We start from the raw sequence: 22,682 nt of genomic DNA, 5'->3' as shown, positions 1-22,682 counted from the left end.
AAAAGTCACAATGGCATCAATTTTATTTACCGTACTGTAATATTAGGAAACGTTAAAGAACAATTTCAAAATTTTATGACCAAGTTTTACACATTTTTATCCATGTTTAAAGCTACCTTAATTGTACTTAATCGTTTTTTTTTTACTACTTTTTAAAAGGAATGGTCAAACCAGCCGTGAAAACCCACTAAACGCCCCCTACTGGTGTAAATCTCCAATCCTCCCTGTTGCCCCCAGCTGGTGTCACCATTCCTCTCCATCATTTAGCCAAGCTCTCTTTATTCTTACCATCATCATTACGCAATTCATGCACGTATCCATCGCCGTCATCATCATCATCACCATAATGGTCGCCGTGCCGGCCCATGCTGCCGGAACCCTTACCGTCCAGGAAGCTGAGGTGAGCACAGCAGGAAGTGGTCAGGAACTCCGACAGTTTTCCAGTCTGGGTCCTTAGTGACAGGAAACAAAATAGTTTGATGTGAAAATGGTGAGAATAGAAATAGTATTAAAGAGATAGCTACACCTGTAGCTCCTCCCGGCCAGTAGGCGGCGCACCCGCACTGGCCTGCTCTCCTTAAAGTGTTTGATTGTACCGTTGGCAAGCCAGTTCTTTAGGTCCGAATGCTAATGCAAACGTTTCAGTTTGCTAATGCTAACCAAAGGTTGGTCTTTAGGTGTTCCCTGACCTTTGGTTAGCATTAGCAAACATTTACACATCCAGAGAAAAAGCAGGAACTTCTGTATGGCTTTTGAGCTCCTTTCCTTGTTTAAAACATGAAGTGATTACCAAGAAGCGCTCCACAAACAGGACCTTTTTGAAAAGCTGTTACTCTCCAAGTAGCTGGAAGACACATATACATTGAGGAAAATAAATATTTGAACACCCTGCTATGTTGCAAGTTCCCCTTCTAAGAAATCACGGAGGGGTCTGAAATTGTCATCATAGGTGTGTGAGACATAATCTTAAAAAAATAAAAATCCAGAAATCACAATGGATCATTTTTTGAACTATTCATTTGTATGAAACAGCAGCAAATAAATATTTGAACACCCGTGTATCAGCTAGAATTCTGACCTCAAAGACCTGTTAGTCTGCCTTCAAGATGTCCACCTCCACTCCATTTATTATCCTAAATTAAATGCACCTGTTTGAGTTAGTTAGCTGCATAAAGACACCTGTCCACCCCTTACAATCAGTAAGAATGCAACTACTATCATGGTCCAGACCAAAGAACTGTCCAAAGATACTAGAGACTAAATCGTACACCTCCACAAGACCGGAAAGCTCTACAGGGAAATTGCCAAGCAGCTTGGTGAAAAAAAGGTTCACTGTTGGAGCAATCATTAGAAAATGGAATCTCCCTCAGACTGGGGCTGAGGGAGATTGACCTTGTGGGAAAGGTGAGAAATCAGCCCAGAAATACACAGGGGGAGCTGGCCAATGACCTGAAAAGAGCTGGGACCACCGTTTCCATGGTTATTGTTGGTAATACACTAAGACATCAGGGTTTGAAATCACGCATGGCACGGATGGTTCCTTTGTTCAAAGCAGCACATGTCAAGGCCTGTCTTTAGTTGGCCAATGATCATCTGGATGATCCAGAAGAGTCATGGCAGAAAGTCATGTGGTCAGATGAGACAAAAATATATATTTTTGGTCATAATTCCACTGATCGTGTTTGGAGGAAGAAGAATGATGAGTACCATCCCAAGAAAACCATCCCTATTGTGAAGCATGGGGGTGGTAGCATCATGCTTTGGGGGTGTTTATCTGCACATGGGACAGGGTGACTGCACTGTATTAAGGAGAGGATGACCGGGCCATGGATTGCCAGATTTTGGTGAACAACCTCCTTCCCTCAGTTAGGGAACTGAAAATGGGTGGAGTCTGGGTCTTGCAACATGACAATGACCCGAAGCACACAGCCACGATAACCAAGGAGTGGCTCTGGAAGAAGCGTATCAAGGTTCTGGCGTGGCCTAGCCAGTCTCCAGACCTAAACTCAATAGAGAATCTTTGGTGGGAGCTAAAACTCAATTTTTCTCAGTGACAGCCCAGAAACCTGACTGATCTAGAGAAGATCTGTTTGGAGGAGTTGTAGCTATGACCTTCATAGGATAACATTATCATCATTATTATCATCCACCTTGCTCCTCCGTAATATCCATCCTGTAACTTCTTCAGGGTAGCCAAGACTGCAGGGTCCAGATCAGAACGGTCTTCAGCTGCAGGGAAAAAAAGCAAACAAAAACAAAAATAAAGCAGCTTTCACAAAGTATCTACAGGACTGTTTCTAACAAAGAAATCACAGCAGGGGAAGGAAACACCCACTCAGCATAGTCTGGGAGATGGGGAAGGTGACTGTTGGTCGTCCAGTTATCCTCCATCTAGACGAGAGGTAGGCGATCTCATTCCTCAGCATCTCCACAATCATCTTGTTGTCCAGAGCCAAGTAGAACTGCTGGTGGTCGATAAACTATTGTAGGTTTTAGCAGAGAGCAAATATAGACAGGATGAGAGGTGCTTCAGTGAAAACTTTAGTCACTTGAATCCAGAATAGGATAATACTCATTGCTTCTTGTTACCTGAGGTGTGAAAGCAAAGATGGTATTTCTGATGATGTAGAACTTGGACGTTCCGAGCACTCCTATTCTTCTGTAGGGTCGCCCCGTCAGACCTAGCCTTGGGTTGCGGCCTGAAATGGAGAGGGGGGAAATCAAGAAAGGTAGAAAGGATGAGGAAGGGTCCCAACCTTAAAGCTTTACAATCTGTACCCGAGGAAAAAAAGACTCTTATTTTGAAGTAAATAAGGAACCCCCCCGCCCCGCATTTATATCATTTTGCATCCCTTGTCAAAAAGAATAAATAGAAACAAAGATGAAATACTGAGTTTAAGCAACATGAGAACAGAGGCTTATTGTTAGCAATTAAATGCTAAGGTTAGCCTCCTAAAGATGCTAAAGTATAATTTTCACGGTTTTTTTTATAAAATATACTGCATCTGATCACTTTTAACCTAACCATCTCTATTACTGCCATCTAACATATTAGATTGAAGAGTCAAACATGGACTGGATTATTAAGAACAGATTTAAAAGTCGTAGGGCAGCAGCTCTTCCAACCGTTGCATTTCCGAATTCTCCCTAGTGGTGCCTGACTTTACAAGAGTGAATAAACTGAATGTGATTGGTCGTTTATCAAGAGGGCGGGATTGTTGTGGCGCAAGGTTCGCAAGCAAGTTTGATTTGGCCGTTGTCTCTGAAGCATCTTGCTAACCAGTTAGCAACTTAGTGCTAGTAGGTTCCCAATGGGAAATTCCATTGGGACCAAGTAGCACTAAATTGGTGACTTAGAAACGACACTGTCAAGGAACGCTATGGACAGAGGAAACATGCAAGAGGAAGAGAGTTTTGTGTCGGAGGTCGAGGATGAGTCTCCTCCGTCATACATTTTTTATTTAGAGGAGAAAAGCGGGACGAAGATGTTGTGGAAGAGGACACCAGGGCGGCAGAAGCTTGGTTTGGTGTAGAAGGCTTACAGCCGTACATGTTTGAGCCCTTGCCTCGCAACGCTGCCAGTTCTGTTAGCTCTACGCCTGCTGAAGACACAGACATCCATCCCCGTGAACACTGGGATGTAACTCAATGGGAAAGGAAATGATTCTCATTTCAACCCTTGAGGATATTAGCTGCGACATATGAATCAAGATGCTATGACTGAAAAAATTTGATTGACAGATGACGTTGATATAGGATTGGCCGAATTTAGGTGTTCAGGCTGACGTATAACTAACTGGCCTGCATAAGATAACGAACCCCCCCCTCCCCAACAGATCTTAAGACAGGATCTTTTTTTTTAAATAGAAATTTTCCAAAATTTTGAGACAATATCGTCTGCTAAAGAATACATTTATATACACGTTTAAAAGAATAGTACACCCAAAACATGATTAGCCTTCATTTTCTACTCACCCCCATGCTGAACAACACTCTGGAGTACTTTTTTGATATCTCAAATGCATCTGGAGATCTGGGAGGCTTCTTGCTGTCTGCTGACATTCAAATAATGGAGGTCTATTGTGCCCGAGGCAGAAAGGTCCATAAAATTCCACAAAAACGTTTCAATATTCCTCCATACTGCTCGTCCAATGTATTCCAAGTGTCCTGAGTGGGTAGCATCCAGAATGTACTCGAAACAAAGTCATTTAGAATGTTTTTAGAGCATTAACAGTAGTGTATAGGATTTCCTGAAAGCGCGCGCCTGCGAGTTCATGACGCTACGGAAGCCGGCAGACCAAACCAGATGAAAGTGCGCATTCAGCGTCTGCTCTGCCGATAATGCAAGCGTAGAAGAAGAAATGTGCTGTTTACCTGTGCAAAGAAAGAAACAACGAAAGAAAAATGTCTGAGGACTTCAGTGTTGAGGAAGAGCATGAGTTCTTTGCCGAGCTGAATGCGCTGGTTTGGTCTGCCGGCTTCCGTAGCGTCATGAACTTGCCGGCGCGCGCTTTCAGGAAATCCTATACACTACTGTTTATGTTCTAAAAACATTCTAAATGACTTCGTTTCGAGTAAATTCTGGATGCTACCCACTCAGGACACTTGGAATACATTGGACGAGCAGTATGGAGGAATATTGACACGTTTTTTCTGGACTTTTATGGACCTTTCTGCCTCGGGCACAATAGACCTCCATTATTTGAATGTCAGCAGACAGCAAGAAGCCTCCCAGATCTCCAGATGCATTTGAGATATCAAAAAAGTACTCCACAGTGTTGTTCAGCATGGGGGTGAGTAGAAAATGAAGGCTAATCATGTTTTGGGTGTACTATTCCTTTAAGCCAGAATGATTTGACATTCAAACATGATTTCCCTACGCCTTTAAGATTATTTAAAAGTTCATGATATATGAAGCTTTTAGTCTGCAACAAATAAAATGATTTTTAGCTTCCACTGCTTTTGATAAAAGAAGAAGAAATGGTCCAAAGGCGGTACCGAGCCTGGCGTAGATGTGGCTGAGGACCCTGGATGGTTGAACGTGGATGGGATGGATATCAGCCACCGTTTCCACGTTTATACCGTTCTTCATCAGCAGCTCCTTGATTTCCTCCGTCTCAGCCAAAACGGACACTAAGGAAGAGCAAACGTTTGACTTTTTCCTGTAATCTAATAAGCAATATTAAAAGTGATGCACCCTTGGCTTTGAACTCACCCTGAACAACTACATCAGGCTTGGGGACCGTTGAGAACCGTCGGTTAAGAGGGTCAATCTCTCCGGGGGCAAGAAAACCCTAAATGCAAACAGTTCATTAAACAAAAGAAATACATATTTAATACTTCTAATTTAAGTTTTTAGGAAGTCATTTTAACCACCTTATATAAACTTATTAAATGGGGAAAATTGCTAACTTAACCCTGCATATAATGTTTAAACATTTATCATTATCACATTTCTTAAGCCTCTGGCCATGAGGTGAGGTCAGCATGCTAGCTACCCTGACAGGAAAGTTAAGGAGGTGTTAAAATGGGAGGACGACCACATTGCTGCCATTAAGGAGCTCAAGTTTGGTTATGTGCTAAAAGGGAAGGAATACATTTGTTTAAGAAACAGATTAGTGTGACATTAATTACTCACTCTTGGTGTGTATAGAGAGGATAATATAATGATGCTATCAAAACTGTTTTGCTGTAAGTACAATTCAATTCCGTTTATTTGTATAGCGCCAATTTACAACGCACGTCATCTCCAGGCACATTAGAGTTCACCAGATCACACAGTCAAACTGATTCAAAGTTTTTTATCTAAGGAAACCAGTTGATTGCATCGACTCATTGACTTGAAGGCAATCCCTCACACTAAGCATGCTCGTGGAGAGGAAAAACTCACTTTTTAACAGGAAGAAACCTTCAGCAGAACCAGACAAATTCACATTTAGCCGTTTATGATATCATTGCAGGAGCAGCTCTTTCCTCTAATGCTTCAGAAACCTAAGACCATCATAATGTCCATCCATAGTCATCAAATCATCAGTCATCAAAAGCCATTTTTCAGAACCATAAGCTGCTGTTTTGAAACAATCCACAGAGGATTATTTATTTATTTTTTTAATATAAAGTTAACACAAACACTTCTTTTTTTTGCAGCAAACTTGAGCTTCAATCGTACTGTAACGTGCCCTAACAAATGGGTGTCATTTTTAATCTCTCATCCGGTGATGATGCATATTTATAGAGTGGAAGGATTCATTTTGTATATTATTATTCTCTTGCAGAGAGGAAAATTTTTCCTCTACACTTTATCAATCCATCCATCCATTTTCTATCATGCAAAATGTAACGTAAAAATAATAAAGATAAAACAAACCGCTATGAATAAGGACAGAAACGAGAACATGGATAATGGGGCCAGGAGACATCAGAGGACAATGCAGACGGAAAGAAGTGAGAACGGGGAACACAGCAGATTGTAATGACAGAGCAAACATTGTCACGTCTGCACATATTTCACATAGAAACAATGCATAAGCACACAAAACAAACATTTTACAGATAAAGTCACGACATGTACAGCTACCATTACAAAATAATGTCAGACACACACCTTACATGGACACAAACACCTTTTTGGCACAAAAGGAACCTCATACGGTTTCCTAACACTCTGCAGCCCCAATAAATTCGCCCTCTGCTCCCCTCAAGACATCTATGAAGCTGCCTTGTTGGTCGGATGATGAACTGTTACATACTGTATATCAAGGTCATTCACCCCAGGCTTCGTGGACATACTTTGCCCACATTGCTCAGATATGATACGCACCTCTCATCCTCCTCGATGTTCCTGCAAGATGTCACATTATCTGTGTTGGCTTTTGCTATGTGATGAGTTTTTTGTTTTTTTTTCCAATCTCAAACTGTATCCTGCTAAGGATAAAGTATGAAATATGTTTTTTTTCCTCCCCTCAGCAGTTGCAATTCCTTTCTGTGTGTCTTACTATACAGGTGCTGGTCATAAAATTAGAATATCATGAAAAAGTAGATTGATTTCAGTAATTCCATTTAAAAAGTGAAACTTGTATATTATATTCATACATTACATACAAACTCATATATTTCAGATGTTTATTTTGTTTAATTTTGATGATTACAAATGACAACAAATGAAAATCTCAAATTCATCATATCAGAAAATTAGAATATTACTGAAGACCAATAAAAACAAAGGATTTATAGAAATGTTGGCCAACTGAAAAGTATGAACATGAAAAGTATGAGCATGTACAGCACTCAGTATTTAGTTGGGCCTCCTTTGGCCTGTATTACTGCAGCAATGCGGCGTGGCATGGAGTCGATCAGTCTGTGGCACTGCTCAGGTGTTATGATAGCCCAGGTTGCTCTAATAGTGGCTTTTAGCTCTTCTGAATTGTTGGGTCTGGTGTATTGCATCTTCTTCTTCACAATACCCCATAGATTTTCTATGGGGTTAAGGTCAGGAGAGTTTGCTGGCCAATTAAGAACAGGGATACCATGGTCCTTCAACCAGGTACTGGTAGCTTTGGCACTGTGTGCAGGTGCCAAGTCCTGTTGGAAAATGAAATCTGCATCTCCAAAAAGTTGGTCAGCTGCAGGAAGCATGAAGTGCTCTAAAACTTCCTGGTATGTGGCTGCGTTGACCCTGGACCTCAGAAAACACAATGGACCAACACCAGCAGATGACATGGCACCCCAAACCATCACTGACTGTGGAAACTTTACACTGGACTTCAAGCAACGTGGATGAAGTGCCTCTCTTCTTTTCCTCCAGACTCTGGGACCTTGATTTCCAAAGGAAATGCAAAATTTACTTTCATCAGAGAACATGACTTTGGACCACTCACCAGCAGTCCAGTCCTGTTTCTCTTTAGACGCTTCTGACGCTGTCTGTGGTTCAAGAGTGGCTTGACACAAGGAATGCGACAGCAGAAACCCATGTCTTTCATACGTCTGTGTGTGGTGGTTCTTGAAGCACTCACTCCAGCTGCAGTCCACTCTTTGTGAATCTCCCCCACATTTTTGAAGGGGTTTTGTTTCACATTCCTCTCCAGGGTGCGGTTATCTCTCTTGCTTGTACACTTTTTTCGACCACATCTTTTCCTTCCCTTCGCCTCTCTATTAATGTGCTTGGACACTGAGCTCTGTGAACAGCCAGCCTCTTTAGCGATGACCTTTTGTGTCTTGCCCTCCTTGTGCAAGGTGTCGATGGTCGTCTTTTGGACAACTGTCAAGTCAGCAGTCTTCCCCATGATTGTGTAGCCTATAGAACTAGACTGAAAGACCATTTAAAGGCTTTTGCAGGTGGTTTGAGTTAATTAGCTGATTAGAGTGTGGCACCAGGGGCCATCAATTTTGAACCTTTTCACAATATTCTAATTTTCTGATATGATGAATTTGAGATTTTCATTTGTTGTCATTTGTAATCATCAAAATTAAACAAAATAAACATCTGAAATATATGAGTTTGTATGTAATGTATGAATATAATATACAAGTTTCACTTTTTAAATGGAATTACTGAAATCAATCTACTTTTTCATGATATTCTAATTTTATGACCAGCACCTGTAAGGGCAGCGCCTCTCTACAGCAGCAGGGCCTCGGACACTCCGTCCCCATGTCTGTGTGTTTTGTCTTTTCTTGGATGGGCTGTACCGAAACTAATAAAAAAATCTTCAATGTAATATAAATATCAAATCAAATTTGTGCAACACCAAGTTTCCTCTAATTCTGCTCCGTATTATTTCACAGCTGCTGGACTGTATTAGGAGCACTACTCTGAAATCCCAAATCTCTAAGAAAAAAAAAGTGTTTTTAAGCCTTTATTATTGTGTTGATGAGCAACAATAAGCAGCATTAGACAGAGTGAGGACGCACAATGCAGGTTTCCAGACGGAGTTAATTTTTCTAACCTCAGATAAAAGTTTTCCGAGGATGTAGAGGGATTGTCCCCACTTCAGGGGACATTTCCCCATCGGGATCCTTTCTACGGAGTGAGGGTTCATGTACTCTTCCTCCACCTGTTTGAACATCATAAAGGAGCACGTTTACAATCACATTAAGAGCAGCTTTGAGCTAAAGGTGGATTTGTAACCTTCTTAAAGATTGAAATTCTTCACCTTTTCTGGAGGGACGCTGTAGAGCTCTGGCAGCAGCCTGATCCCATCCTTCTGTTTGATCAGGATCCCCTCCAGCGCCTCCTGGTACTCCTGCACCTATTATAACAATAACACAGGTCTCGCCTTATTAAAGTTTGCAGGTGTTTGCTTTATGAATAGCATTCAGTCACACCACAGGACTCTGATTGGCTCTATTGCCGAGCTACTGTAAATCTGCAGCTGAATTTAGGATGAATCTCCAACCACAGGATTCAATTTAAGCTGATCATCTCACATCCAAGTCTAAAGTATTTCCCATAATTGTAATGTTATTTTCCATTTTTATTTTGGTGAAAGAAAAGTGAAAAATGTTTCATATTATGTGAATTTGTTGCCGTTTAACCACAGATGCAGAATGTTTGACATGTCTTTATTTCCTACAGCAGATTTAAACACAGAGATAAATTACCTGCTCATGGCTGTTGCTAAAAATGCCGTCCAGTATGAGATACGTCCAAAACAGAGGCCACTCGCACTCTATGTTCTCAAACAGCTTTAGCTCAGCCGACTCGTAATACAGCCTGTTTGGGTCCTTTATGGGGAGAAGGAGAAAAAGACCAGGTGAGAAGATTAAATTCCTCCACAACGTCCTTCTTCTCATCATTTAGCTGTAAAAATATCAATCTAGAATCCAGAGCAGCGCTGTGACCCGAGATATTACAACAGAATGGCATCCCCCTAAAAAAAAACAATATTTTTAAATCAAATTATCTTCTAAATGATCATTCATTATTTAAATCATCATTTTAAATGTATTTTTGTATTGTTAAATGGGAAATGTAATTATTTAATCAAGCCTTTTACAACTTAATTTTATAGTCAATGTTTAAATTATCTATTAGATACATAAATAAATGTTAAATATATTTTATTTAATGGAAGATTCACTGTTATGTATTATATGATATATTTTGGCCCTTCAATTACTCCAGGAATTTTATCATGATGATTGTGAACACCATCCATCTTGAACCACCGGGGGGCACCATATAGAATAGAATAAAATAGAATAGGACCACTAATCAGAAAAGTGAGACATTTAGAAAAAGTTTTCCCATTTAGTTTCTCAGATTCCTCCAGGAATATTTATTTTACTTCTCTGCCTGCGACTCTCTAGATGAGAAGTTTCCAAACTGTTCCAACTATTGGTAGAACAAACAAACACTTCTACAAATTCAACCATTAGTGTAATGATAATACAAACAACATTAATTAAAGTTGTTGCTTTCATCCATTTTTAAGTGATGCTTTCATATCTTTAAGCGCTTTACATAAATGTTTAAAGTAACTTTTATTATAGTAGCATCTGGTACATTGACATAAATAAATTTGTGCTGTAGAAGGAAATGCATTTATGTTTTTTTTTTGTTTCATAAATTAGATTACACTTTCTGAGAAGTCCCTACATAAAATCATACCTACATAAAAAAGCAGCCGGCATCATTCAAAGTTGATAAGATAAAATCACAGAGCTTTGTTCAGTTCATCCTCATCGTCTGACACTGGAGAGTAACGTAATATATAGTGGCAGAACATTTTAGGGGTATTCTTTGGATGGATGGACCTAAACAGAGAATAATTCTGGATGTAAAAGCAACCAGACGGCAGAAAAGAGCTCAAACTACAATAAATATTCATCTGCAGGACTTTAACATATTTAGAGTTTTAAATATCTCTAATATTTTCATTCTGAGTCAACAAACTGGTTTAAATTCCATTGTATGCGTTTGAGGGGCCTAGTCAAAGTATGGTATAACTAACAGATCATTCCTGGTAATATTTACACCAAGTGAAAAAACCCCATTTATTCATAAAAAAAAAAAAAAAAAAAAACAGATTCAAATGGGGTGAAATAAGAAGCACACCACACTTTTCAGATTTTAATAATGAATAACTATAGTTACTCATTATTTTCTCATTACTTTGCAGTTAGGTTCAAAAACCCCTTCTGTTCATATAAAATAAATCCTTTAAATTGTATTTAATTTTCTGGGTTTAACCAGACAAATAATATGCTATGCAAGCATCTTTGCTAGGTGCTTTATGGTGATATTTTAAATTTTCTTTACAAATAACTTCCCTGAAATTCCATAGCTTTGAAATGTTTAATTTTAAGGAGCTTTTATACATTTGTTAAGGATCTGTGAAGCTTTATCACAGATAAAAGACGACATTTTATCTGGTTTACAATTCTGTCAAAGCAGAAACATGAGGTAAAAACCTTCCCATTTAAAAATACAAACCTATACAAGCTCTTTTAAAAATAAATAAACTGTCAGACTTCCTGTTTTCTTCTTACTGGCCTGTGAGCCTGAACCTGTTTGGTATTCATGCAGCCTATTGCTGCTGGCAACTCCTCCCGAAATACTGACCAAAAAGAGAGGCTCAAACTGGACATCGTCCCACAAACCTGACCACTAAAGCACCCTGCAGATAATGAAAACCTCCCCAGCTTACAGTAATTTGATAATACGGTTTAAAAACATAATAAACAGTCACAAGGAGATTAAAAGAAAAAAAACAACACCAGTTCAGTTGGTTTCTTATCTGATGTAGCTGGATTATTTCCCAAGGACAAAATGACAGAATGTGTTTTCTTTTTTTTTTTACCTCTCGGGGAGTTTTGTGGCCGTCTCTTAGAAACCTGCAGCAGCCGTATCGACCCTGAAAACAAAAACAAAGAGCTAAAAAACACCTAAACAAGAAGGGGAAAAAATTATCTAGTGAATATAGCCAATTTTCACTAATGAAAAAAAGGTTACATTTGATTTATGGAACATTTTAAGGGATGGTACCTGAAGTTTGGAGATGATCTCCTCCTTGGTCATGTTGACTATGCTCATGTCCTCCACGGCGAAGGCGGGGTAGGTGAGGATGGCCAGGACTCCTGCGTCCACCTCCTTAGAGATGGATGCTCTGGGTAACATCGAAGTCAGGATGGACTGACGGCGGGAAAAGCGAGATACAAAGAGGGGAACATTAGGTTCAAGGATCACATGAGTAGGATTTAACGTACTGTAGGTGTGGGTTTACTTGGCAGTGCTGTATGTCATCAGCCAGAGCATGGACCACAGATCCAGGACCTCCTTTTGCTCCAAAAAGGTTAAGTTCATCCAGAGCCTCCAAAGCCGCCTGTTTAACAAACCAGTTATCAGTGCCTTGAGATCAGGTAAAACACACGTGTTTCCGCTTCCTCCAACTGCTATCCACTCCTAATGTCTTTGATTTTTTTTTTCAATAAATTTTTCTTTTTTTGTTCAATTTAAACTTGTACAACATTTGTTATTCTGTCAATGTCATTGTGCAAATAGAAGAAAAAAATCAACTCTTCAAAAATCAACAAAATTAATTTTGTATTTACTTCCATTTTTATTAAATTCTGAACACATTTAACTAATTTCATAAGGTATTCATTTATTGAATTGTGGCACTTTTCGCCCTCCATACATAAGAGGATTAGTCAGACTGATGTAAAATTAAAGTTATTGTTCCAATTGTAGTTAAACTTTTAAAGGGTAACTAAAAAACATCAACATAAACATGCGAGGCTGACATATAAGCACGGTGGTGGGGGGGTGGTGATGTGGGCTTTTTTTTTGGCTCCGCTATAAACCCAAGCATCCCTTTTTGTCAATAAGTTGGCAAATAAATCCATTTTAATACAAATGTATCTATGTGAAAGTGAACCTTAAAACAACTGGCATTAGGAAAAGATATTATCTTTTTATAAGTTAACCCGCAGCAGTGCTGTCGGGTTTATTCTCCTTATCTGTCTTATTTAAACCTGTTCCCCTTACAGGTGTCAACACTGCTAATTAAAATCTGTCTCAGGACAAGATTTGACTTTTTTTCCTACAGATTTATGCTCCTATTAATGGAAACAAAATTGCAGGAGTAACACTGAAGAAGAAAAAATTTTACTTTTTTAATCCCATTCCTCTATAATTTTTTTTAAAGAAAAGTTAAAAAATGAATCACTACTTTTCATTATAAGAACAGGGAACCGACCTCTGTGAACATCTTCCTCCACAATTAACTTATTAGTGTCCTCAGCAGTGTCACGTTTCAATATTCCTACTTTAAGAAACTATTTTTAGAAGAGGGGTTCCCTAAGTGGGGGTAGGGTTCCCCCAGGGGTCACGAGACACCAAGATGGAGGTAGTGAGATGGTTTTCACAATAATTGTGCTGTGATCCTTGAGGCATATGGAGGGCAAAAACATACACTTAAATACATACGAAAATAAAAGTACCATCAAATAAGTACAGGGTTCCTATAGATTAGTGTTGCGCCGATGCCATTTTTTGGCCCCGATACCGATACCCGATACCCGGCTGTGCAGTATCGGCCGATACCGATACCATAATAAATGTAAAATTATTGCCATCATATCTTTGTCGAGCTGCTGCCTACCTTTGTGATGCAGGAAAAAATCTAATATAAAGTGAATCCAGTAGAACTTTTTATTGCCTACCTGGAATGGGTGACAATAGTTGAATAAACTTATGGCTCTCAAAATGGTAACGGCAGTGTTGTGAAAGTTCTCTTTCTACGTGAACTAGTTCAAAGTTCAGTTCACACATTTTAAAATTAACTAGTTCAGTTCATAGTTCATAATTCAAAATTTTGAACTAAGTTCACAGTTCCAAAAAATGAACTAGTTCATAGTTCTTTTTTTTTTTTTTTCATATATTGCTCAATTACATCATAGCCTACTGTAGAACCACAGGCAGCAATTATTTTATCAGTTGTAACACTGAAACTGTGCGTCAGATTTCATCTTCATATCCAGTTTTGAATCCTTATCCAACCAGGGTTTACATTAGCATTGAGGGGACAGCATTTCCCCATTGTTGCTTTAATGCTTTGTTGCTGTCCATTCACTTCACACTAGTAGCAGCTGCAGCTTTCACCCCTACAGTATATTCTCAAAAACATCAGGAAAAATGTGCTGCTTGAATGGTCTTTTTTATGAGGAATTATTAAAAGAAAAATAGGAAAGTAGTCTTTAAGGTGCAAATGTTTTTTTTTTTTTTTTTTAATAATTTTTTCCATTTTAAATTTCATTTCAGTACATACTAAAAAGGAATCCTGGAAAATTATACCAGGCAGTTTTAAGTGCGGATTTTTTTTACTGAAAGCCGGCGGGCAAAGTTTACAGAGAAATGTCAGATTATTTCCATCATCCTCACCGACCACCTGGTCATAAACCTGTTTACATGATCATACTGCTGCTTTGTCGCCTCCACGGTAGCCTCCATGCTGCTGTGGCTTCCACGCTGCATTTTGTTTTGATGACGCACGCGGCTGTAGGCTACGAAACTGGTAGCTGGTGTTGCCAGATTGGGTGTTTTTCCGCTACATATTAAGGCCTGTTTACGGTGTGATTTAGCCGGGGTTTCGCTTGGAGGGCTCTATAGAAATCTGGCAACCTGTTGAACGGAGCTGAACTGAGAGAGCGTGCCGTTCACAGACACCAGAATGAACGAGTTCACAATAACGTTCATCAGGCAGTAATACAGTACGTTCAGTTCACGTTCGCCCAAAATATGAACGAGTTCATGAACTTTCGTTCAATGAACGCGTTCAGGCACAACACTGGGTATCGGTGCCCTATTTGTTGGTACTCGCCGATACCGATACCACCATTTTAGGGCAGTATCGGGGCCCCGTCCGATACTGGTATCGGTATCGGTGCAACACTACTATAGATCCTTGCAAAATGTTTCTGAACTAAATTTCTCTAGCAGTGGGGTAAATACTGCCACACATGGTCCTTGGATTTCAAAAAATCCTGGAAAGTTCTGGAATTTGGTGTTATCCCTACTGTGGAAACCTTGTAAATTTCATTCCAGTACTTAATATATAATATTAAATCCTAACATAATCGACTATATCCAATTAAGTAACAAACTAACATGATGAATTTAACAATTAAAATTTGTTTAGAAAAAAATATTATTACTTCCCTTTATACATATGAATAAAAGAAAGTGAAGTAATACATTGAATATGTATTTTTTGGGGGACTCTGTTTGTTGTGCTGTTATTATTGATATAAAAGGGAAAAAGAGTTGAGAAAATCTGCTGTAGAATATGTATATTTCTTTAATATTACCACAAAAGAAGTAATATTTTCTGAATAAATTTAACACCTATCCATGAGTCAATTCTGTCCAATTGCACATACATTTCTTTTTAGTTATTTACTACACCAAAAAGAAATGCTCAGGCCTGAAGTGACAAAAATCTGGGTTTTTTTGGCCCATATGCGACCTGGATCAGATCTTTTCATGGCAATCTGAACAACACAGATCCGAATTTTTTCCCATGCGGCCCAGGCCACATGGCTATGTGGTCCTGAATCCGATATGAATCTGGTCTTTTCAAATGTGACCTGTGTCTGAACGGCCAGGTCGCATTCATCCGACCCGAATGACATTAATAGTCAAAGGTCACTATTCTGCGTCTTGCTACGCACAAGCGGGAGGAGAAACAACAAACATGGTGGACGATAATGCGGAGGTCAGTCTTCTCTTTTTAAACCATCTTGAAAAGATTGAGTTTTAAAGGTTGGCAAAGATCGCCCGACGCACTGCGGCGCCACCATCCATGTTTACTTCCTTAAAAACACAGAGCATGCTTGCTTGTGACATCATTGCGTCCTCTACTGTGCATGCAGGACACTCGCGTTGTATGAATGCAGTTCATGCAGGAGATCACATACAAGTCGCATTTATTTGGAAATACAAAAAAAAATTGGATCTCACAAAAATTTTTTTATTGAGCATTAACACCTGCAGTGTGAACATCAGGGGTGAGTATTGGCATGGGAGCTTCGATACGATATGCGTCACGATACAATATTATCATGATATTACAGTATTGCTATATATTGCGATATTTTCCCCAGCTTTTAAAATTGCATGTATAGATAAAAAAGCAAAGGCCATATAGCGCCATCTACCAGTGTGGGGGTGCAGAGGTAGCCAAATTTCTCTCCTTGTTTCAGTTAAAATGTTTTGTTTTTAAATCGGTATTAGGAACTGAAAAAATTGATATATCGGGCAGCCAAAAATCTCGACATATCATGAAATAGATATTTTTTACTAAGATATAGTTTAAACTTTTGCTTAAAAATTTCATTCAGTTCTCTAATAAATCATCAATATTGTTCTAACAAATTCCTCTCTTTGAATATCTTCATTTATTGATGATTTTACTCCTCTTCAATCGGAGGAATCTTGCTGCATTGCTGGACCACAGCCCAACCGCTGTGGCTCTGACTCGAAGGTGAATGCCTAAATTAAACCGAGTGTGTGTGCAGACTGCAGTCAGAACTTTGCGTCCCGTGATATTTCTGTGTAGGAGAACCTGATACCTCCCTGCTCGGTGTCGGCCAAGGACAGCTTCAGAGTGAGAGGGGCAGAGGGTATGAGGGTGAAACTACAACTAAAGCACAATGATCGGCTCTGTGAGGACATTTAAGGATTCCTTCATTATAAAAAGGAGAAGCGTTATGAAGCAGAGATCTTCTCAGCTTCTTCTGTTTTTGGTTTGCTTCCACAAACTAAATTCAACTGTCAAAACGAAGCCGTCTCATCTGATCCAGAGTCAGTTTGTAGAGGCTGGGTCACCTAAATGTCAGCGTAAAGGCCGCTGGAGTGACTGAGCAATAACCCACGGAGCCAAACATATTCCCAGGCACACCTGTTCTGCTTTTAGCGTAACTTATGTGACTCTACGAACTAACCTTAGCGGTGCCTATGGAGCTGGCGTTCAGCTCTGTGATGCCTTGGTTGGTTTTGTCTCCTCTCTCCCACATCCCATAATCCTGGAGGAGACCAGAAAAGAAGGTAGACACTCAGGATAGACTCAGTAGTTCAACAAGAGGTGAAGCAGCCGGAAGGAAGCAACACTCACAGCCACTTTGTAGGACGCCTCGATGTAGAACATGAGATTCTGAACCACGTCCACTTCGTCTTGAGTGTAGATGATATGAAGGCCTAGAACATCAACATGAAGGGAAATCAAAGCACATTCAGGCATTGGGTTTAAGTTCAGGGTCTAAATAGGGTGAGGTTCAACGCTGCACCTGAGGCAGTCATCTGAGCCAGGAAGAGCAAGAACAGAGAGGTGGCGTCCACCTGCAGGTGGCCCCACTGGTCGTCCCCGACGACGGTGGCGCAGGTCCTGGTGTTGTACTTGGCGTGGAGCGAGTCCTTGGTGCTCCGGCTGTATTTAAACTTCTCTATCTTGTCCATCTGTGGGAGAAAATAAAGGAACCGTTAAGGTTTCCAGATAATGTCTGACGGTGCATCAGAAATGGTAGAACAATCATTTTCTTTATTACCAAAGTATGGATGATCTTACCTGCCTCATTATACACTGGAGCACACCCCTCATCAGCTTCACCACACTCTATAGAAGCAAAGAGGGTTAAATGTCAAAAGGACTTTATGCACACCTCTTTAAAAACATAGAAGAGAGCCAACATACATGTCCCTCCACCCACCTGCTCCAGCTCGTAGGCCTTGGCCTTGTCCTCATCGCGGTCCGCGTTCTTCCTGTAGGCCAGACTGAGGGCCCAAACGGACACAATGCTGTAGACATTGTCCCTGACCCAGGCGTCAGGATGGTCACTGCTCCCTGGAAGAAGGCCGGTCACTGGATCCTGTGAAACACACATTAATCACTCACTACAGTAGAAACAGACAGTTTCTCGTCTAGATCAAATTTTCTATGTTGTATCTAGAGGCAACGGACATATTGAAGCCAAACAATGAAACCAGGCGGTAAAAAATAAGACAGGAACGTCATGGGGAAAAAAAGTTCCTCTGATTTTTTAAAATTATTATAAACTGAAGGGAGGAAAAGTTTATTGTTTGACACGTTTAGGAATGAGACAATTTTAAGGTTCTTTTTGGAATGAAAATGTTAGACGGGTAAAAACAAAGCAAAGTGAAGTGGAAAATTAAGGGAAAGGACTAGACCGAAATTATTACTGTCTCAAAGGGGTCATAGAATGCAAAACAGAGTTAGACCAGGGGTCAGCAACCCGCAGCTGCGGGCTCTTTAGCGCCCCCTTGCGGCTCCCTGGAGCTTTTAAAAAATTTTATAAAAATCGATTTTTTTTTTTGTTTGTTTGTTTTAATATGGTGTGCAGGAGGTCAAACAAAAATTACTTATGTTTTCCAATCCTGCAAACATTTGTATATTTAATAAATTTAAACAATAATTTGTGTCATAGCCATAGAGATCAGTGGTCATATCTTGTAACCAGGCAGCGCGGTGCCAGGAAAACAAAGCTGCAGGTGTGTCTGGGACCATCGATTCCAAAGAGAGAAAAGGAAGATAGCTGATGAGAAGAGGATTCAAAGAATGAAGCGAATCATCTGCATTTTTGCTTTGGAAAGGCATTTCCGGGGGAAGGCTAAATATGCAGTCGGCCACAAAGTGAGAGAAAAACTGCAATTGCAGAACTTCTGGAAAAATTAGAGCAGCGCAAAGATAGATTTAAGAAATGGATTGCATCTCCAAACTCCACTACTGCTGCTAGTTTGGTTGCAAGCATAGAAAACCGTTCACAGATCAAACAGGTAGCCTCTGATGCAGGGATGGGAACTTTCTTCCATTTTTCCCCAAATCCTTAAAATATAAATCACACCAAGGAACGATGGTGATGTGGGATTTCAGGGTTAGAGAGCTCTGCTCTGATGGATGTCAGTTCCTGCTTGGTTCCTCATGACTCAATCAACTCCTCCCAACAGAAACACGTCCAGCATAGAAAGATTCCTTTATCGTGTTTCTATAATTTCATCAATGCAACAAAACCTAAACCGCGCAGTGAAGGCGTTCACCGCTCCTCCCTCACCTCATGCTGCTATGTGACATTTTCTCCAGGATAAACATTAAATCATGAATGCTTATTATATATTTAAGCCTAAATAGTCCTTTTCTATAGTGGGATAAAACACTTAGAGCCTGTGTTACCATACGAGGATTATATAAGACTTTGACATTTTTGCAGCTCCAGACAGATTTTTTTGTTTGTTTTTTTGGTCCATTATGGCTCTTTGAGCAGTTTGGGTTGCCGACCCCTGCTATAGACCCTCTTATCTTCCTGTTGTAACAGGGTTAAACTATGCGGCTGCTTTTCTCAAGCGTTGCTGTTCCACAGCTCAATTGCCTAAAATGGAAGTCAGCTCTTTCTGCACCAAGGCAGCTTTTGTTACACAGAGGACTGTCACACATTGATGCTAGCAGCCAGGATGCACAGATGTGCCTCAGTAAGGTCAACATGTTGGGTTTTTAAAAGGTAAAACAGGCCGATTGAAAACATAAAGTGAGATACAAAGCAATGAGGATCAAAAAACCACCAGAAATAATGGCCACTCTTAGCTCTTTGCTCTATTTGAGCAGTGAAGTGGACACAAGTATCATAACAGAGCTGTTTGTTCCTGGTTCAAAAACTGTCCTAACACCCAGTTTACCCCAGTTCCTCCTGTTTCAGACAAAACAGAGGGTGATTCAGCTAAAAACATTCACATCCAACCCTGTTCAGCTCAGAACATACCTAAAGTACACGCTACATCCTTATCCATCTGTTTTATTGACATTAAACTAGCTATACTAACTGAACCATCTGTTCTAATGTGATCAGCAGCATTTATTAGGTATGTCTCTTAAAGCCCTAAACATTTTACCTTTTCAAAAATCCAAATCGTTGCCAGGCTTAAATGCACGTTTTTCAGTTTTAATCTTGAAAGAAAACATCTGAAAAATCATTGCCAGTTTTATTTACCGCAGGCTTCAGAAACTTTGGCTCAAATATTGAGTAACTGGTTTTCTATTTTTTTTATTTTTCTCTCCAAAGTCAAATCAGTTCCACTTAAAAAATGCGACAAGTTCTTTAAAGTAGTCTGGGAGTGAGCTGGGAGCTGACAGGGAGACAGACACAGCACTGCTGATCACTCCTCTGAAAGAGTTATAAACGCCTAAATCAACTTAAAATGTTGGAACCTGCCAGCAAAATGTGTTTGATTTTATTACTCTGATGCCTGTAGTTTGGATTACAGGTACGTACGTGAAAAACGCTAACATTTACTTCCAGCTGCCGCGAACAGTAGCGGAAAAACGCAAATAGACGACCGGGCCAGAGGCTTCTGTTGAAGGAGATTCCTAGTGGCAGAGCGCCGTGCACTGTGTACGGCGGTCTGAGCGGCTCCGACAGCAAAATATTATTTGAAGGCCGTAGTTAGTAGGATTATAGGATCGCCGTAGGATCATAATCTTGATGAACTGACCGCACAGACGAAGTTTTCAGGGGGACTTTCTCACTTAAAAACATATTAAAACTACTTTTTACCCACTTTAAACAGTAAATATATCAGAGCTGCTCTCTGCCATTGAAGATAGGAGCAGAAGCATCAGACGCATCTGGAGCTGTAGTGGGAAAAAAGTATTCAATTATTCACCCCAGTTAAATAAATGGAGATTGATGGATTTCACTGTCGGCACTTTATTTATGATATCTTTGCAAAGAGAGAACAGTTCATCATGCGGCCCTTACGGCCAGTGTTGGGAAAGTTCTCTTTCTACGTGAACTAGTTCAAAGTTCAGTTCACACATTTTAAAATGAACTAGTTCAGTTCATAATTCAAAATTTTGAACTAGTTTATAGTTCTTTTTTTTTTTTCACATATTGCTCAATTACATCATAGCCTACTGTAGAACCACAGACAGCAATTATTTTATCAGTTGTAACACTGAAACTGTGCGTCAGATTTCATCTTCATATCCAGTTTTGAATCCTTATCCAACCAGGGTTTACATTAGCATTGAGGGGACAGCATTTCCCCATTATTGCTGTAAATTCACTTCAGACTAGAAGCAGCTGCAGCTTTCCCCCCTACAGTATATTCTCAAAAAACATCAGGAACAATGTGCTGCTTGAATGGTCTTTTTTATGAGGAATTATTAAAAGAAAAACAGGAAAGTAGTCTTTAAGGTGCAAATGTTTTTTAAATTTTAATTTTTTCAATTTGAAATTATATTTCAGTACATACTAAAAAGGAATCCTGGAATCCTGGAAAATTATACCAGGCAGGTTTAAGAAACAAGTAACATGAATAGTAAAACCCTCAAGAACATTTTACTAACAGAAACTGAGGGACCAGGCTGAGGTAGGAATTTAAGGTTACTAAAGTGCGGATTTTTTTACTGAAAGCCGGCGGGCAAAGTTTGCAGAGAAATGTCAGATTGTTTCCATCATCCTCACCGACCACCTGGTCATAAACCTGTTTACGTGATCATACTGCTGCTTTGCCGCCTCCACGGTCTTCTCCATGCTGCTGTGGCTTCCACGCTGCATTTTGTTTTGATGACGCACGCGGCTGTAGGCTACGAAACTGGTAGCTGGTGTTGCCAGATTGGGTGTTTTTCCGCTACATATTAAGGCCTGTTTACGGTGTGATTTAGCCGGGGTTTCGCCCGGAGGGCTTTAGAGAAATTTGGCAACCTATTGAACGGAGCTGAACTGAGAGAGCGTGCCGTTCACAGACACCAGAATGAACGAGTTCACAAAAACGTTCATCAGGCAGTAATACAGTGCGTTCAGTTCACGTTTGCCCAAAATATGAACGAGTTCATGAACTTTCGTTCAATGAACGCGTTCAGGCACAACACTGCTTAAGGCACAGTATTCAGCCCTGTTCTGACTAGACATGAGTTTGTCTCCCTTACTTATGTTGAGGTTGTGTCAGAGTCAAAACAAATAACACACGCTTTAACAAACCTCGAGAAGGAATTTGGCTTGTTGTGGAAACAAGTATGTTTTGTCTAAAACCGCCTCTCACTCAGACATCTTCTCAGCCTTACAGGTGAAACAAACTGAGTAAAAACATTTTTCACTGGATAAATAGCATACCTTAATATATTAGACAAGAGAAATCTAAATTTTCCGACCACAACACACTTTACTGGACGCACTTCAGGAGCGTCAAAGGTGCACATCTGACCTGAATGTGTACAAGCATAAAAAAATGAAGCAGCAGAAGGTTTTTTTCTCCAGCTCTTGCGATCTGAAAGTAGCATTTTGTTTAGCATACGCCTGCCTCAGATCAACAGTTTAATAATAATGGCTCCACTTATAACCTTGATTAAAAGTGGTCTAGTGTATAAAAAAAAACAAAAAAGTAACATGGCAGTTTTAAAACTACCATGATAATGGTAACTTAAATGTAGAATTAATACAGGAAATGGAAGAAAACAATGGACTGAAACTTATAAATGTTTATAAAATAAAGCCATTTCTATACTAGTCAGGAGTCTAGAGCAGAGGTTACCAACTTTTTGGCTTCTGACCCAAAAAAAAAAAGTTAAGAGAAAGGTCAAACAACCCAAACTTTTGGGAAATATACCAAAACCTCTAAAAACCCTTTTAAACCTTAGATATAGTAGTAATAAAAGCAGCACAAACAACCAATTCCC

The 22,682-nt window shown here is 39.8% G+C and overlaps 1 protein-coding gene across 5 annotated transcripts in view; it reads right to left on the bottom strand.

Moving 5' to 3' along the window:
• Positions 1–22,682, bottom strand: part of phka1a (phosphorylase kinase, alpha 1a (muscle)) — a 48,474-nt gene that overhangs the window by 20,073 nt on the left and 5,719 nt on the right. For 4 of the 5 annotated variants that reach the window (XM_038293143.1, XM_038293144.1, XM_038293145.1 and 1 more), the window contains exons 2-18: positions 17,707–17,865; positions 17,565–17,612; positions 17,287–17,455; positions 17,115–17,197; positions 16,945–17,025; positions 12,225–12,323; positions 11,987–12,133; positions 11,802–11,855; positions 9,601–9,723; positions 9,153–9,248; positions 8,946–9,053; positions 5,216–5,294; positions 4,999–5,133; positions 2,590–2,699; positions 2,336–2,480; positions 2,151–2,229; positions 289–452 (exon numbers count right to left, since the gene is read on the bottom strand). In XM_038293143.1, coding sequence (XP_038149071.1) covers positions 289–452; positions 2,151–2,229; positions 2,336–2,480; positions 2,590–2,699; positions 4,999–5,133; positions 5,216–5,294; positions 8,946–9,053; positions 9,153–9,248; positions 9,601–9,723; positions 11,802–11,855; positions 11,987–12,133; positions 12,225–12,323; positions 16,945–17,025; positions 17,115–17,197; positions 17,287–17,455; positions 17,565–17,612; positions 17,707–17,865 — 1,879 coding nt within the window. The remainder of the gene's footprint in view (positions 1–288; positions 453–2,150; positions 2,230–2,335; positions 2,481–2,589; positions 2,700–4,998; positions 5,134–5,215; positions 5,295–8,945; positions 9,054–9,152; positions 9,249–9,600; positions 9,724–11,801; positions 11,856–11,986; positions 12,134–12,224; positions 12,324–16,944; positions 17,026–17,114; positions 17,198–17,286; positions 17,456–17,564; positions 17,613–17,706; positions 17,866–22,682) is intronic. The other variant, XM_038293146.1, reaches the window with a different exon arrangement.

This window comes from Cyprinodon tularosa, unplaced genomic scaffold (assembly GCF_016077235.1).
Source record: "Cyprinodon tularosa strain WSP-4 unplaced genomic scaffold, ASM1607723v1 ctg321, whole genome shotgun sequence".
NCBI lineage: Eukaryota > Metazoa > Chordata > Actinopteri > Cyprinodontiformes > Cyprinodontidae > Cyprinodon > Cyprinodon tularosa.
The sequence above is the reverse complement of the archived record's forward strand: the minus strand, read 5'-3'. Positions and strand labels throughout refer to the sequence as shown.